This window comes from Anomalospiza imberbis, unplaced genomic scaffold (assembly GCF_031753505.1).
Source record: "Anomalospiza imberbis isolate Cuckoo-Finch-1a 21T00152 unplaced genomic scaffold, ASM3175350v1 scaffold_422, whole genome shotgun sequence".
In the NCBI taxonomy this organism is placed as follows: Eukaryota; Metazoa; Chordata; class Aves; order Passeriformes; family Viduidae; genus Anomalospiza; species Anomalospiza imberbis.
In genome coordinates, this window is record NW_027100031.1 from 46,535 (window position 1) to 61,377 (window position 14,843).

Below are 14,843 nucleotides of genomic sequence, written 5' to 3' on the forward strand. Positions count from 1 at the left end.
TATCCTAAAAAAATTCCCCTGAAAAATCGCAAAAAAAGCAAAAAAAAAACCCCAAAAAAACAAAAAAAAAAACCCTGAAAAATTCCATAATTATCTACCTGAATGTTAAAAAAAAAAAATCTCCCCAAAAATTAAAAAGATGCCCCCCCGAAAAAAATCCAAAAGAAAATTCCCCAAAAAATCCCCCAAAAAACAGCTAAAAAAAAAAAAAAGGGAAAAAAACCTCCCAAAAAATCCCAGTGAAATCCCAAAAAAGAAAAATTCCCCAAAAATCCCCAAAAAACTCCCAGGAAAACTCCCCAAAAGTAAAAGAAAAAAAAAATCCCAAAAAATCCCCCAAAAATCCCAAAATAATCCATTAAAATCCTGAAAATTCCTAAAAATCGCCCCAAAATCCAAAAAAAACTCCTAAAAATCCCCAAAAAGTTATAAAAAATGCCCCCAAAAAATACCCCCAAAATCCCCAAAAAATAAAAAAAAAATCCATAAAAATCCCCAAAAAATCCCTCCAAAATCCCCAAAAGTCCCCCAAAAAATACCAATCCCCAAAAAATCCATAAAAACCCCCCAAAAATCCCCTAAAAATCCCCACAAACCCCAAAAATTCCTAAAAAAATCCCCCCAAAAAATTAAAAAAAATCCCAAAAAATCCATAAAAATCCCAAAAAAAACTCAAAAATCCACAAAAATCCCAAAAAATCCCCAAATTCCTACAAAATCCCCCAAAAATCCATAAAAGTCCCCCAAAATCCCCCCAAAAATCCCCTAAATCCCCAAAATCCCCAAAAATCTCTCAAATTTTCAAAAATCCCCCCAAAATCCCCAAAAATCCCCAAAATATTCCCCAAAAAAATCCATAAAAATCCCCCCAAAATTCCCAAAAACTCCCAATGAAACCCCCAAAAAAAACCCAAAGGAAAACGCAAAATAATCCCAAGAAATTACAAAAAAAAATCCTGTTAATCCTACAAAAATCCCCCAAAAATCCCCAAAAATTCCAAGGGAATTCGACTCCCTAAAAAATCCCCAAAATATCCCCCAGAATTCCAAAAAAATCCTCCAAAAATCCATAAAAATCCCCCAAAATCACAAAAAAATCCCCCAAGAATCCCCCAAAAATCCATAAAAAAAAACAAAACAAAAAAATCCATAAAAATCCTCAAAAAATCCCCAAAAAATCCATAAAATTCCTAAGGAATTCACAAAAAAATTTTTTAAAATCCCCCCAAAATCCCCCAAAAAATCCATAAAAATCCCCCATAATCCCCCCCCAAAATCCCCCAAACTCCTGAAAAATCAAAAAAATCCTCGAAAAATCCCCCTAAAGTGCCTAAAAAATCCCCAAAAAAATCCCCAAAAATCCCCCAAAAAATCCATAAAATCCCCCAAAATCCCCAAAATTCCAAAAAAAATCCCATAAAAATCCCCCAAAAAATAAAAAAAATCAATAAAAATCAAAAAAACTCCCCCAAAATTCCCAAAAATTCCCCCAAAAAACCCCAAAAACCCCAAAATTCCTAAAAAATCCCCCAAAAAATTTTAAAAATCCCCCCAAAAAACCCAAAATATCCATAAAATTCCCAAAAATCCCAAAAAATCCCCAAAAAATCCCACGAAATCCCCCCAAAAACCCATAAATCCCCAAAATATCCCCGCAGAAAAATCCCAAAAAAATCCACAAAATTCCTAACAAATGCCAAAAAATCCATAACAATCCCCAAAATTCCTAAAAATTTCCAAAAAATCCCCCCAAAAAACCATAAAAATCCCAAAAAATCCCCCAAAAAATCCATAAAAATCCCCCAAAATCCCCGCAAAAAATCCCCCGATCCCCAATCCTAAATCCCCCAATTCCCCAATCCCCAATCCCAAATCCCCAATTCCCAATTCCCCAAATCCCCAATCCCCAATCCCAATCCCCAATCCCAATCCCAATCCCCAATCCCAAATCCCCAATCCCCAATCCCAAATCCCCAATTCCCCAATCCCAAATCCCCCAATCCCCAATCCCAAATCCCCAATTCCCCAATCCCAAATCCCCAATCCCCAATCCCCAATCCTCAATCCCCAATCCCCAATTCCCCAATCCCCAATCCCCAATCCCCAATCCCCAATCCCCAATCCCCAATCCCAGTTCCCAATCCCAAATCCCCAATCCCCAATCCCCAATCCCCAATCCCAATCCCAATCCCCAATCCCCAATCCCAAATCCCCGATCCCCAATCCCCAATCCCCAATCCCAGTTCCCAATCCCAAATCCCCAATCCCCAATCCCCAATCCCCAATCCCAATCCCAATCCCCAATCCCCAATCCCAAATCCCCAATCCCCAATCCCCAATCCCCAATTCCCAATCCCCAATCCCAAAATCCCCAGTCCCCAATCCCCAATTCCCCAATCCCCCAATTCCCAATCCCACAATCCCCCAATCCCGCAATCCTTAATCCCGCAATCCCGCCATTCCCATTTTCCGGGAGGGCTCACGGCTGCCAGGCGGCCGCAGTTGCGGAAGAGCGCGTCCGCGTCCGCGTTTTCCGCCGCCGCCTCCGGCGCCCGCAGCTCCTCCAGCGCCGCGTCCCGGAGCTGCCCGGAGAAGCCTGCGGGGCGAGGAGGGAGAATCCCGGGATTTGCCCCCGCCAACACCCCCGGGGAACGCGGGGGAGGAGAAATCCCGGGATTTCGGAATTCTGGCCTTGGAAAAACCTGGAGGTGACAAGGTCTTGGAATTCTGGAGGGAATTCGGGATTTTTTTCCCCCCATTTCTGGGGCAATTCCAGCCCTAAAATCGGGAAGGAACCCCTGGAAAATCCCAGGAAAATTCGGGAAAAAGGAAAATTCCGGAATTCTGGGCTTGGAAAAACCTGGAGGTGACGAGGAGATGGAATTCCGGATTTTTCCCCATTTCTGGGGCAATTCCAGCCCTCAAATCGGTAAGAAGCCCCTGGAAAATCCCAGGAAAATTCGGGAGAAAGGGAAAATTCCAGAATTTTGGCCTTGGAAAAACCTGGAGGTGACGAGGAGATGGAATTCCGGAGGGAATTTGGGATTTTTCCCCCATTTTTGGGGAAATTTCATCCCTGAAATCGGGAGGGAGCCCCTGGAAAATCCTAGGAAAATTCGGGAAAGGAGAAAATCCTGGAATTCTGGGCTTGGAAAAACCCTTGGAAGGCACCAAATTCACCCACGGCCATCGTATCCCATAAAAAATCTGGGAATTTTGGCCTTTTTCTGATTTTTGAGGCAAATTCTTGTGGTGGAGGAGTTGAAAATGCCAAGGAAGTTCGGGAAAGGAAAAATTCCCCGGAATTCCCCGCTTCGGTTCGGACCCCAAAATGGCGGAATTCCACGGAATTCCCACTCCGGGCGCTTCCCAAAATTCCAACGGGAAGCAGCGCCCCCAGCTGGAGAACGCGAGAACCCCGCGATCCCAAAAATCCCCGAGAACTCCCGGAATTGCGTGGAATTCCCGGCTTGGCAGCTTGGAAAAGGCAGGATTTGATGGGATCGAACGCTCAAAACTCCAAGGAGTCCATGGAATTCTCTCTTCGGGATTGAATCCAAAAACTCCTGGAATTTCCCGGAATTCCACGGAATTCCCTCTCTGAAAGTTTGGCAAGGCTGGAATTTGATGGGACGGAAGCCCAAAACTCCCGGGATTCCACAGAATTTCCTCTCCAAGAGCCTCTTCCCAAAATTCCCAAGGGAAGCACCGCCCCCTGCTGGGCAAGACGAGAACTCCACACTCCCCAAAATCCCAAAAAAACCTCGGGAAAACCATTCCCAAAAACCCCAAAATTCCTCAGGAAAACCCTTCCCAAAATCCCCCAAACTCCGAAAAACCCTGGGGAAAAACATCCCCAAAAAATCCCGAAAATCCTCAGCAAAACCCTTCCCAAAATCCCAAAATATCTCCGGAAAACCCTTCTCAAAAATCCCAAAAATTCCCACGGGAAGCAGCGCCCCCTGCTGGACAAGACGAGAATTCTGCACTCCCCAAAACCCCCAAAAAAACCTTGGGAAAACAATTCCCAAAAATCCCAAATCCCAAAAATCCTCGGGAAAACCATGCCCAAAAATCCCAAATCCCAAAAATCCTCCGGAAAACCATGCCCAAAAATCCCAAATCCCAGAAGTCCTCGGGAAAACCATGCCCAAAAATCCCAAAATCCCAAAGGAAGCAGCACCCCCTGCTGGGCAACACGAGAACTCCACAATTCCCAAAATCCCAAAATAACCTCGGGAAAACCATGCCCAAAAATCCCAAATCCCAGAAATCCTTGGGAAAACCATGCCCAAAAATCCCAAAAATCCCAAAATTCCAAAGGAAGCAGCGCCCCTTGCTGGATAAGATGAGAACTCCACACCCCCCAAAACCCCAAAAAAACCTTGGGAAAACCATTCCCAAAACCCCCAAAACTCCTCAGGCAAACGCTTCCCAAAATCCCCCAGACTCCCAAAAAACCTTGGGAAAAACATTCCCAAAAAATCCCGAAAAACCTTGGAAAAAACATTCCCCAAAAAATCCCGAAAATCCTCAGGAAAACCCTTCCCAAACTCCCAAAAAATCTCCAGAAAACCCTTCCCAAAATCCCAAAAATTCCCAAGGGAAGCAGCGCCCCCTGCTGGGCAAGACGAGAACTCCACAATTCCCAAAATCCCAAAAAACCTTGGGAAAACCATTCCCAAAAATCCCAAATCCCCAAAATCCTCGGGAAAACCCTTCCCAAAAATCCCAAAACCCAAAAATCCTCGGGAAAACCATGCCCAAAAATCCCAAATCCCAAAAATCCTCTGGAAAACCATGCCCAAAAATCCCAAATCCCAGAAATCCTTGGGAAAACCATGCCCAAAAATCCCAAAAATCCCAAAATTCCAAGGGAAGCAGCGCCCCCTGCTGGACAAGACGAGAATTCCACACTCCCCAAAATCCAAAAAAAAACCTCGGGAAAACCATTCCCAAAAACCCCAAAACTCCTCAGGACAACCCTTCCCAAAATCCCCCACACTCCCAAAAAAACTTGGGAATGTTTTTCCCAAAAAATCCCGAAAAACCTTGGGAAAAACATTCCCCAAAAAATCCCGAAGATCCTCAGGAAAACCCTTCCAAAACTCCCAAAAAATCTCCGGAAAACCCTTCCCAAAAATCCCAAAATTCCCAAGGGAAGCAGCGCCCCCTGCTGGACAAGAAGAGAACTCCACACCCCCCGAAACCCAAAAAATCCTCGGAAAAACCATGCCCAAAATCCCCCAAACTCCCAAAAAAATCTCTGGAAAACCCTTCCCAAAAATCCCACAAATCCCAAAATTCCCAAGGGAAGCAGCGCCACCGCCTGGACGAGAACTCCACAGTTCCCAAAATCCCAAAAAAAACTCGGGAAAACCATTCCCAAAAACCCCAAAACTCCTCAGGAAAACCCTTCCCAAAATCCCCCAAACTCCCAAAAACCATTGGGAAAACCAGTCCCCAAAAAATCCCGAAAATCCTCAGGAAAACCCTTCCCAAAAATCCCACAAATCCCAAAATTCCAAAGGGAAGCAGCGCCCCCTGCTGGACAAAACGAGAACTTTACGCTCAAAAACCTCGGGAAAACCCTTCCCAAAAATCCCCCAAATCCTCACGCCAAACCATTCCCAAAAACCCCCAAATCCCAAAAATCACTGCTGGGGACCCCCAGAAAAATGGGAATTTTCCCCGTCGGGAATTCTTCCGTCCGGAATTGCGGCTCCCACCTTGGTAGCAGAGCTGGATGCGCAGCAGGGCGCAGACGCAATCCAGGGAATCGGCGCGGATTTGGGGAATTCTGTCGGAGCAGCGCGGCGCCAGCAGCGCCAGGAGCGGGGCCAGCGCCGGGAACGGGGTCAGCGCCTGCCGGGAAGAGGGAATTCTGGGAATTCTGGGAATTCCCGGAAATAAGCGGGAACGGAAACCGGGAATGGAATCCAGGAATAAAAACTGGGAACGGAAATCAGGGATGGAAACTGGGGATGGAAATTGGGAATGGAAATCAGGGAATGGAATTTGGGAATGGAAATTGAGACTGGAATTTGGGAATGATATCTGGGAATGGCATCTGGGAATGGAATCCAGGAATAAAAATTGGGAATGGAAACTGGGGAAAAAAACCGGGAATGGAAATCAGGGATGGAAACCGGGGAGAAAAAACGGGAATGGAAATCAGGGATGGAAACTGGGAATGGAAATTGGGAATGGAAATCAGGGATGGAAACTGGGAATGGAAATTGGGAATGGAAATCTGGGAATGGAAATCGGGGATGGAAACTGGGGAGAAAAACCGGGAATGGAAATCAGGGATGGAAATCTGGGATGGAAACTGGGAATGGAAACTGGGGATGGAATTTGGGAATGGAAATTGAGACTGGAATTTGGGAATGATATCTGGGAATGGAATCTGGGAATGGAATCCAGGAATAAAAATTGGGAATGGAAACTGGGGAGAAAAACCAGGAATGGAAATCAGGGATGGAAACCGGGGAGAAAAAACGGGAATGGAAATCAGGGATGGAAACTGGGAATGGAAACTGGGGATGGAAATCAGGGAATGGAAAGTGGGAATGGAATCAAGGAATAAAAATTGGGAATGGAAATTGGGAATGAAAACTGGGAATGGAAATTGAGACTGGAATTTGGGAATGAAAACCAGGAATGGAATCCGGGAATGGAATCCAGGAATAAAAATTGGGAATGGGAACTGGGAATGGAAATCAGGGATGGAAACTGGGAGTGGAATCCGGGAATGGAAATGGGAACGGAAACCAGGGATGGAATTTGGGAATGGAAATTGGGGATGGAAACTGGGGATGGAAACTGGGAAAGAAATCCGGCAGTGGAATCCAGGAATGGAAATTGAGAATGGAATTTGGGAATGAAAACCGGGAATGGAAACCGGGGATGGAAATTGGGAATGGAAACTGGAGATGGAATCCAGGAATGGAATCCAGGAATGGAATCTGGAAACGGAATCTGGCATTGAAATCTGGGAATGGAATTTGGGAATGAAAACCAGGAATGGAATCTGGGAATGGAAACTGGGAACGGAAATCAGGGATGGAAACTGGGAATGGAATCCGGGAGTGAAAATTGGGAATGGAATCCGGGAATGGAATCCAGGAATAAAAAGCAGGAATAAAACTCGGGGATGGAATCCTGGGATGGAATTTGGAAATAAAAAGCAGGAATAAAACTTGGGAATGGAATCCGGGAATGGAATCCAGGATTGAAATTCAGGAATAAAACTTGGGGATGGAATCTGGGATTGAAATCCGGGGACGGAATCCGGGAATAAAGAGCAGGAATAAAACTCGGGGACGGAATCCGGGGATGGAATTTGGGAATGGAATCCGGGATTGAAATGTGGGAATAAAAAGCAGGAATAAAACTCGGGAATGGAATTTGGAAATGGAATCCGGGATTGCAATCTGGGAATAAAAAGCAGGAATGAAACTCAGGAATGGAATCCGGGAATGGAATTTGGGAATGGAATCCGGGATTGAAATCCGGGAATAAAGAGCAGGAATAAAACTCGGGAATGGAATTTGGGAATGGAATCTGGGATTGAAATCCAGGAATGGAATTTGGGAATGGAATCCGGGATTGAAATCCAGGAATGGAATTTGGGAATGGAATCCGGGACTGAAATCCAGGAATGGAATTTGGGAATGGAATCTGGGATTGAAATCCGGGAATGGAATTTGGGAATGGAATCTGGGATTGAAATCTGGGAATGGAATTTGGGAGTGGAATCCGGGAGTGGAATCCGGGAGTGGAATTTGGGAATGGAATCCGGGATTGAAATCCGGGAATGGAATTTGGGAATGGAATCCGGGATTGAAATCCGGGAACAAAGAGCAGGAATGAAAATCGGGGACGGAATCCGGGGATGGAATCCGGGAATAAAGAGCAGGAATAAAACTCAGGAATGGAATCCAGGAATGGAATTTGGGAATGGAATCCGGGATTGAAATCCAGGAATATAGAGCAGGAATGAAATCCGGGGATGGAATTTGGGAATGGAATCCGGGACTGAAATCCAGGAATGGAATTTGGGAATGAAATCCGGGATTGAAATCCAGGAATGGAATTTGGGAATGAAATCCAGGATTGAAATCCAGGAATGGAATTTGGGAATGGAATCCGGGATTGAAATCCGGGAATGGAATTTGGGAATGAAATCCGGGATTGAAATCCAGCAATATAGAGCAGGAATGAAATCCGGGGATGGAATTTGGGAATGGAATCCGGGATTGAAATCCAGGAATGGAATTTGGGAATGGAATCCGGGATTGAAATCCGGGGATGGAATTTGGGAATGGAATCCGGGATTGAAATCCGGGGATGGAATTTGGGAATGGAATCCGGGATTGAAATCCGGGAAAAAAGAGCAGGAATGAAACTCGGGGACGGACTCCGGGGGCGGAAATGGGGCCGGGGTTTTTAATGCGCGATCCTCGGAATCCCGCGCGGCTCCGCAAACCGCTGACTTTTACATTTCGTCTTGTTTAATATTCAAATTGCATTGATTCATTAATTTATTGTTAATTAATTGAGATCATTTATTCGCCCGCTTCTCCAGAGCCCGGGAGAGGCGGGAACGCCGGGGAACGGATTGAGTTCCGGTATTTTACACTGCGGAAAAATTATAATTTATTCATTTGTTTTAAACAAAATTTCACGTTAAATATTTTAAATATTTTAAATGTTGTTATTAAATATTAATTGCTAATTAAATATTGTTAATTAAATATTGATAATCCCTTTCCCCAGAGTTCGGGAGAGGCGGGAACGCCGGGGAGCGGATTGAGTTCCGTTATTTTATATTACAGAATAATTATAATTTACTCATTTGTTTTAAACAAAATTTCACATTAAATATTTTAAATATTGTTATTAAATATTAATTGTTAATTAAATATTGTTAATTAAATATTGATTATCCCTTTCTCCAGAGCTCGGGAGAGGCGGGAACGCCGGGGAACAGATTGATTTCAACTATTTTATATTACAGACTAAGTATAATTTATTCATTTGTTTTAAACATAATTTCACATTAAAAATTTTAAATATTTTAAATGTTGTTATTAAATATTAACTCTTAATTAAATATTGTTAATTAAATGTTGATTATCCCTTTCTCCAGAGCTCGGGAGAGGCTGGAACGCCGGGGAGCGGATCGATCCGCGCTCTTCCGCATTACCGATTAATTATTATTCGCAATTTGACCGTCCACAATTTTTTTAATATTCAAATTGCATTCATTTATTAATTTATTAATTATTATTTCTGATTATTCCTGATTATTGGTTTATCCCTTTTCCCAGAGCTCGGGAGAGGCGGGAACGCCGGGGAACGGATTGAGTTCAGTTATTTTACATTACAGAATAATTATAATTTATTCATTTGTTTTAAACAAAATTTCACATTAAATATTTTAAATATTTTAAATATTGTTATTAAATATTAACTCTTAATTAAATATTGTTAATTAAATACTGATTATCCCTTTCTCCAGAGCTCGGGAGAGGCGGGAATGCCGGAGAAGGGATTGAGTTCCGTTATTTTATATTACAGAATAATTATAATTTACTCATTTATTTTAAACAAAATTTTACATTATTTTAAATGTTGTTATTAAATATTAATTGTTAATTATATATTGCTAATTAAATATTGATTATCCCTTTCCCAGGAGCTCGGGAGAGGCGGGAACGCCGGGGAACGGATTGAGTTCCGGTATTTTATATTACAGAATAATTATAATTTATTCATTTGTTTTAAACAAAATTTCACGTTAAATATTTTAAATATTTTAAATATTGTTATTAAACATTAACTCTTAATTAAATATTGTTAATTAAATACTGATTATCCCTTTCTCCAGAGCTCGGGAGAGGCGGGAACGCCGGGGAGCGGATCGATCCGCGCTGTTCCGCATTACCGATTAATTATTATTCGCAATTTGACCATCCACAATTTTTTAAATATTCAAATTGCATTCATTTATTAATTTATTAATTATTATTTCTGATTATTCCTGATTATTGGTTTATCCCTTTTCCCAGAGCTCGGGAGAGGCGGGAACGCCGGGGAACGGATTGAGTTCCGGTATTTTACATTGCGGGAAAATTATAATTTATTCATTTGTTTTAAACAAAATTTCACATTAAATATTTTAAATATTTTAAATATTCTTATTAAATATTAACTCTTAATTAAATATTGTTAATTAAATATTTATTATCCCTTTCTCCAGAGCTCGGGAGAGGCGGGAACGCCGGGGAGTTCCGTTATTTTATATTACGGAATAATTATAATTTATTCATTTGTTTTAAACAGAATTTCACGTTAAATATTTTAAATATTTTAAATATTGTTATTAAATATTAACTCTTAATTAAATATTGTTAATTAAATATTGATTATCCCTTTCCCCAGAGCTCGGGAGAGGCGGGAACGCCGGGGAGCGGATCGATCCGCGCTCTTCCGCATTACCGATTAATTATTATTCGCAATTTGACCATCCACAATTTTTAAAATATTCAAATTGCATTCATTTCTTAATTTATTAATTATTATTTCTGATTATTCCTGATTATTTGTTTATCCCTTTTCCCAGAGCTCGGGAGAAGCCGGGAACGCCGGGGAACAGATTGATTTCAGTTATTTTATATTACAGACTAAGTATAATTTATTCATTTGTTTTAAACAGAATTTCACATTGAATATTTTAAATGTTGTTATTAAATACTAATTGTTAATTAAATACTGTTAATTAAATATTGATTATCCCTTTTCCCAGAGCTCGGGAGAGGCCGGAACGCCGGGGAATGGATTGAGTTCCGGTATTTTATATTACAGAATAATTATAATTTATTCATTTGTTTTAAACAAAATTTCACATTAAATATTTTAAATGCTGTTATTAAATATAAACTATTAATTAAATATTGTTAATTAAATATTGATTATCCCTTTCCCCAGAGCTCGGGAGAGGCGGGAACGCCGGGGAGCCGACCGCAATCCGCCCGTTTGAATCGTCGCTGTATCGTCACTCGTTACGCACCAATTGTAATCCTGCATATTAATTAGGATTAATTAATTTGTGGAGATCTATTAATTGCCCTGAGGATTTTGCCGCTCCCTTCCGGCGGGGGAACTCACGCGGACGTGGAGCTGCTCCAGGAAGAATTCCAGCAGGGATTTGCCGATGCCGAGGCCGCGCTCCCGCTCCGGCTCCCGCGGGGACCGGATCCAGCGGCCTAAATGCTGGAACGGGGGAAAATCCTGGAATTCCGGCAGGAAATCCGGGAATTCTGCCGGGAAATCCGGGAATTCTGCCGGGAAAATGCTGGAACGGGGGAAAATCCTGGAATTCTGGCAGGAAATCCGGGAATTCTGGCTGGGAAAATGCTGGAACGGGGGAAAATCCTGGAATTCTGGCAGGGAAATCTGGGAATTCTGCCAGGAAATCCAGGAATTCTGGCTGGGAAAATGCTGGAACAGGGGAAAATCTGGAATTCTGCCAGGAAATCCTGGAATTCTGGCAGGGAAATCCGGGAATTCTGACTGGGAAATCTGGGAATTCTGGCTGGGAAAATGCTGGAACGGGGGAAAATCCTGGAATTCCGGCAGGAAATCCGGGAATTCTGGCAGGGAAATCCGGGAATCCTGGCGGGAAATCTGGGAATTCTGGCTGGGAAAATGCTGGAACGGGGGAAAATCCTGGAATTCCGGCAGGAAATCCGGGAATTCTGGCAGGGAAATCTGGGAATTCTGGCAGGAAATCCGGGAATTCTGGCTGGGAAAATGCTGGAACGGGGGAAAATCCTGGAATTCCGGCAGGAAATCCGGGAATTCGGCTGGGAAATCTGGGAATTCTGGCTGGGAAATCCTGGGATTCTGGCTGGGAAATCCGGGAATTCTGCTGGTAAATCTGGGAATTCTGCCGGGAAGTGCTGGGATTCTGGCAAGGAAATCCTGGAATTCTGGCAGGGAAATCCTGGAATTCTGGCTGGGAAATGCTGGAATTCTGGCTGGGAAATCCGGGAATTCTGGCAAGAAAATCCTGGAATTCTGGCAAGAAAATCCTGGAATTTTACTGGGAGAATTCAGGAATTCTGCAGGGAAAATCCTGGAATTCTGGCAGGGAAATGCTGGGATTCTAACAGGAAAATCCTGGAATTCTGCCAGGAAATCTGGGAATTCTGGCTGGGAAAATGCTGGAACAGGGAAAAATGCTGGAATTCTGGCAGGAAATCTGGGAATTCTGCCGGAAGTCCTGGAATTCTGGCAGGAAATCCGGGAATTCTGCCGGGAAATCTGGGAATTCTGCCGAGAAATGCTGGGATTCTAACAGGAAAATCCTGGAATTCTGGCTGGGAAATCCTGGAATTCTGCGGGGAAAATCTGGGAATTCTGACTGGGAAAATGCTGGGATTCTAACAGGAAAATGCTGGAATTCTGGCAGGAAAATACTGGGATTCTAACAGGAAAATCCTGGAATTCTGGCTGGGAAATCCTGGAATTCTGCGGGGAAAATCTGGGAATTCTGGCGGGAAAAGCCTTGGGGAGAGGCTGCTCCTTAGGGATGGATCGATCCCGCTTTTCTCAGGGATGAGCCCCAGAGCTGATCCTTGGAATTTCCCCGTTCCCAATTTCCCAGCCCCAGAATTCCCAGAATTCCCAGAATTCCCATTCCCAATTCCCCATCCCTTAGAATTCTCCCATTCCCATTCCCAAATTTTTCCTATTCCCATTCTTCCCATTATTCCCATGATTCCCACTCCCAAATTTCCGTTCCCCACTTCTCGAATTCCCAGATTTCTCAAAATTCCCAGAATTCCCAATTCCCCATTCCTCGGAATTCTCCCATTCCCATTCTTCCCATTCTTCCCATTCCAAATTTTCCATTCCCCACTCCTGGAATTCCCAGAATTCCCAGAATTCCCAATCTCCCATTTCTTGGAATTCTCCCATTCCCATTCCCAAATATTCCCTTCCCATTATTCCCATTATTCCCATGATTCCCATTCCCAATTTTCCCGTTCCCCACTCCTGGAATTCCCAGATTTCCCAGAATTCCCAGAATTCCTAATCTCCCATTCCTCGGAATTCTCCCATTCCCAAATTTTCCCTTCCCACGATTCCCATCCCTCCGAATTTCCCCTGACCTCAACCGGTCCCGGAGTCGCCTCGCAATTAATATTAATATTCCCGAAATTCCCCGGATAATTCCCAGAATTCCCCAGAAAATTCCTGAAATTCCCCAGATAATTCCCGAAATTCCCCAGAAAATTCCCAAAATTCCCCGGATAATTCCCGGAATTCCCCAGATAATTCCTGAAATTCCCCAGATAATTCCCAAAATTCCCCAGATAATTCCCCAAATTGCCCGGATAATTTCCGAAATTCCCCAGATAATTCCTGAAATTCCCTGGATAATTCCCAAAATTCCCCAGATAATTCCCGGAATTGCCCGGATAATTTCCGAAATTCCCCAGATTCCCGGAATTCCCCAGATAATTCCCGAAATTCCCTGGATAATTCCCGGAATTCCCCAGATAATTCCCAAAATTCCCCAGATAATTCCCAAAATTCCCCGGATAATTCCCGGAATTCCCCAGATAATTCCCGGAATTGCCCAGATAATTCCCGAAATTCACCAGATATTTCCCAGAATTCCCCAGAAAATTCCCGAAATTCCCCAGATAATTCCTGAAACTCCCCGGATAATTCCCGGAGTTCCGCGGATAATTCCAGGAATTCCGCGGATAATTCCCGGAATTCCCCAGATAATTCCCGGAATTCCGCGGATGATTCCCGGAGTTCCGCGGATAACTCCCGGAATCGCCGAGCCGATGGCACTCACGGCAAAGATCTCCTGGAGGCCGCAGGGGCTCAGGCGCCGCCGGAGAATTCCCTGGAGCAGCTCCGCCAGCGCCGCCAGCGCCGCCCCCAGCAGGTCCTGGAAAAATCCCGGAATTCCGGGCTCGGAAAACATTCCTGGAATTCCCAGACCCATCCCAGGGCAGCGCTATCCCAGAAAAAAAAATGGGAATTTTGGGGTTTATCCCGATTTTTTGGGGGGGATTCCTTTGAAAGAGACCCTGAAAAATCCTGGGATAATTTGGGAAAGGAGAAAATCCCGGAATTCCGGGCTCGGAAAAAAATCCTGGAATTCCCAGACCCATCCCAGGGCAGCGCTATCCTGGAAAAAAACTGAGAATTTTGGGGATTTTTCCTGATTTTTTGGGATTTCTCATGGATAAGCTCTGGAAATTCTGGGATGTTTTGGGAAAGGAGAAAATCCCGGAATTCCGGGCTCGGAAAAAATTCCTGGAATTCCCAAATCCATTCAATGGCGTTGTTATCCCAGAAAAAAAATGGGAGTTTTGGGGTTTTTCCTGATTTTTTGGGATTTCTCGTGGATGAGCTCTGGAAAATCTGGGATATTTTGGGAAAGGAGAAAATCCCGGAATTCTGGGCTCGGAAAAAATTCCTGGAATTCCCAGACCCATCCCAGGGCATCGTTATCCCGGGAAAAAAATGGGAATTTTGGGGTTTATCCCACTTTTTTGGGGGGGATTTCTTGCGGATGAGGTCTTGGAAATCTTGGGCAGGAATAAAATCCTGGAAAATCCCAGAATTCTGGGCTCGGAAAAAATTCCTGGAATTCCCAAATCCATTCAAGGGCAGCGTTATCCCAGAAAAAAATGGGAATTTTGGAATTTTTCCTGATTTTTTGGGATTTCTCGTGGATGTGGCTTTGGAAATCTTGGGCAGGAATAAAATCCCGGAAAACCCCGGAATTTTTCGGGATCAGGCACCCC

At 43.6% G+C, this 14,843-nt stretch overlaps 1 protein-coding gene across 1 annotated transcript in view; it reads right to left on the reverse strand.

Annotated features, from left to right (window-relative positions):
* Window positions 1–14,843, reverse strand: part of LOC137466700 (maestro heat-like repeat-containing protein family member 1) — a 57,428-nt gene that overhangs the window by 29,306 nt on the left and 13,279 nt on the right. Inside the window, exons 5-8 of the mRNA XM_068178384.1 lie at window positions 13,883–13,978; window positions 11,176–11,280; window positions 5,730–5,865; window positions 2,450–2,596 (exon numbers count right to left, since the gene is read on the reverse strand). Coding sequence (XP_068034485.1) covers window positions 2,450–2,596; window positions 5,730–5,865; window positions 11,176–11,280; window positions 13,883–13,978 — 484 coding nt within the window. The remainder of the gene's footprint in view (window positions 1–2,449; window positions 2,597–5,729; window positions 5,866–11,175; window positions 11,281–13,882; window positions 13,979–14,843) is intronic.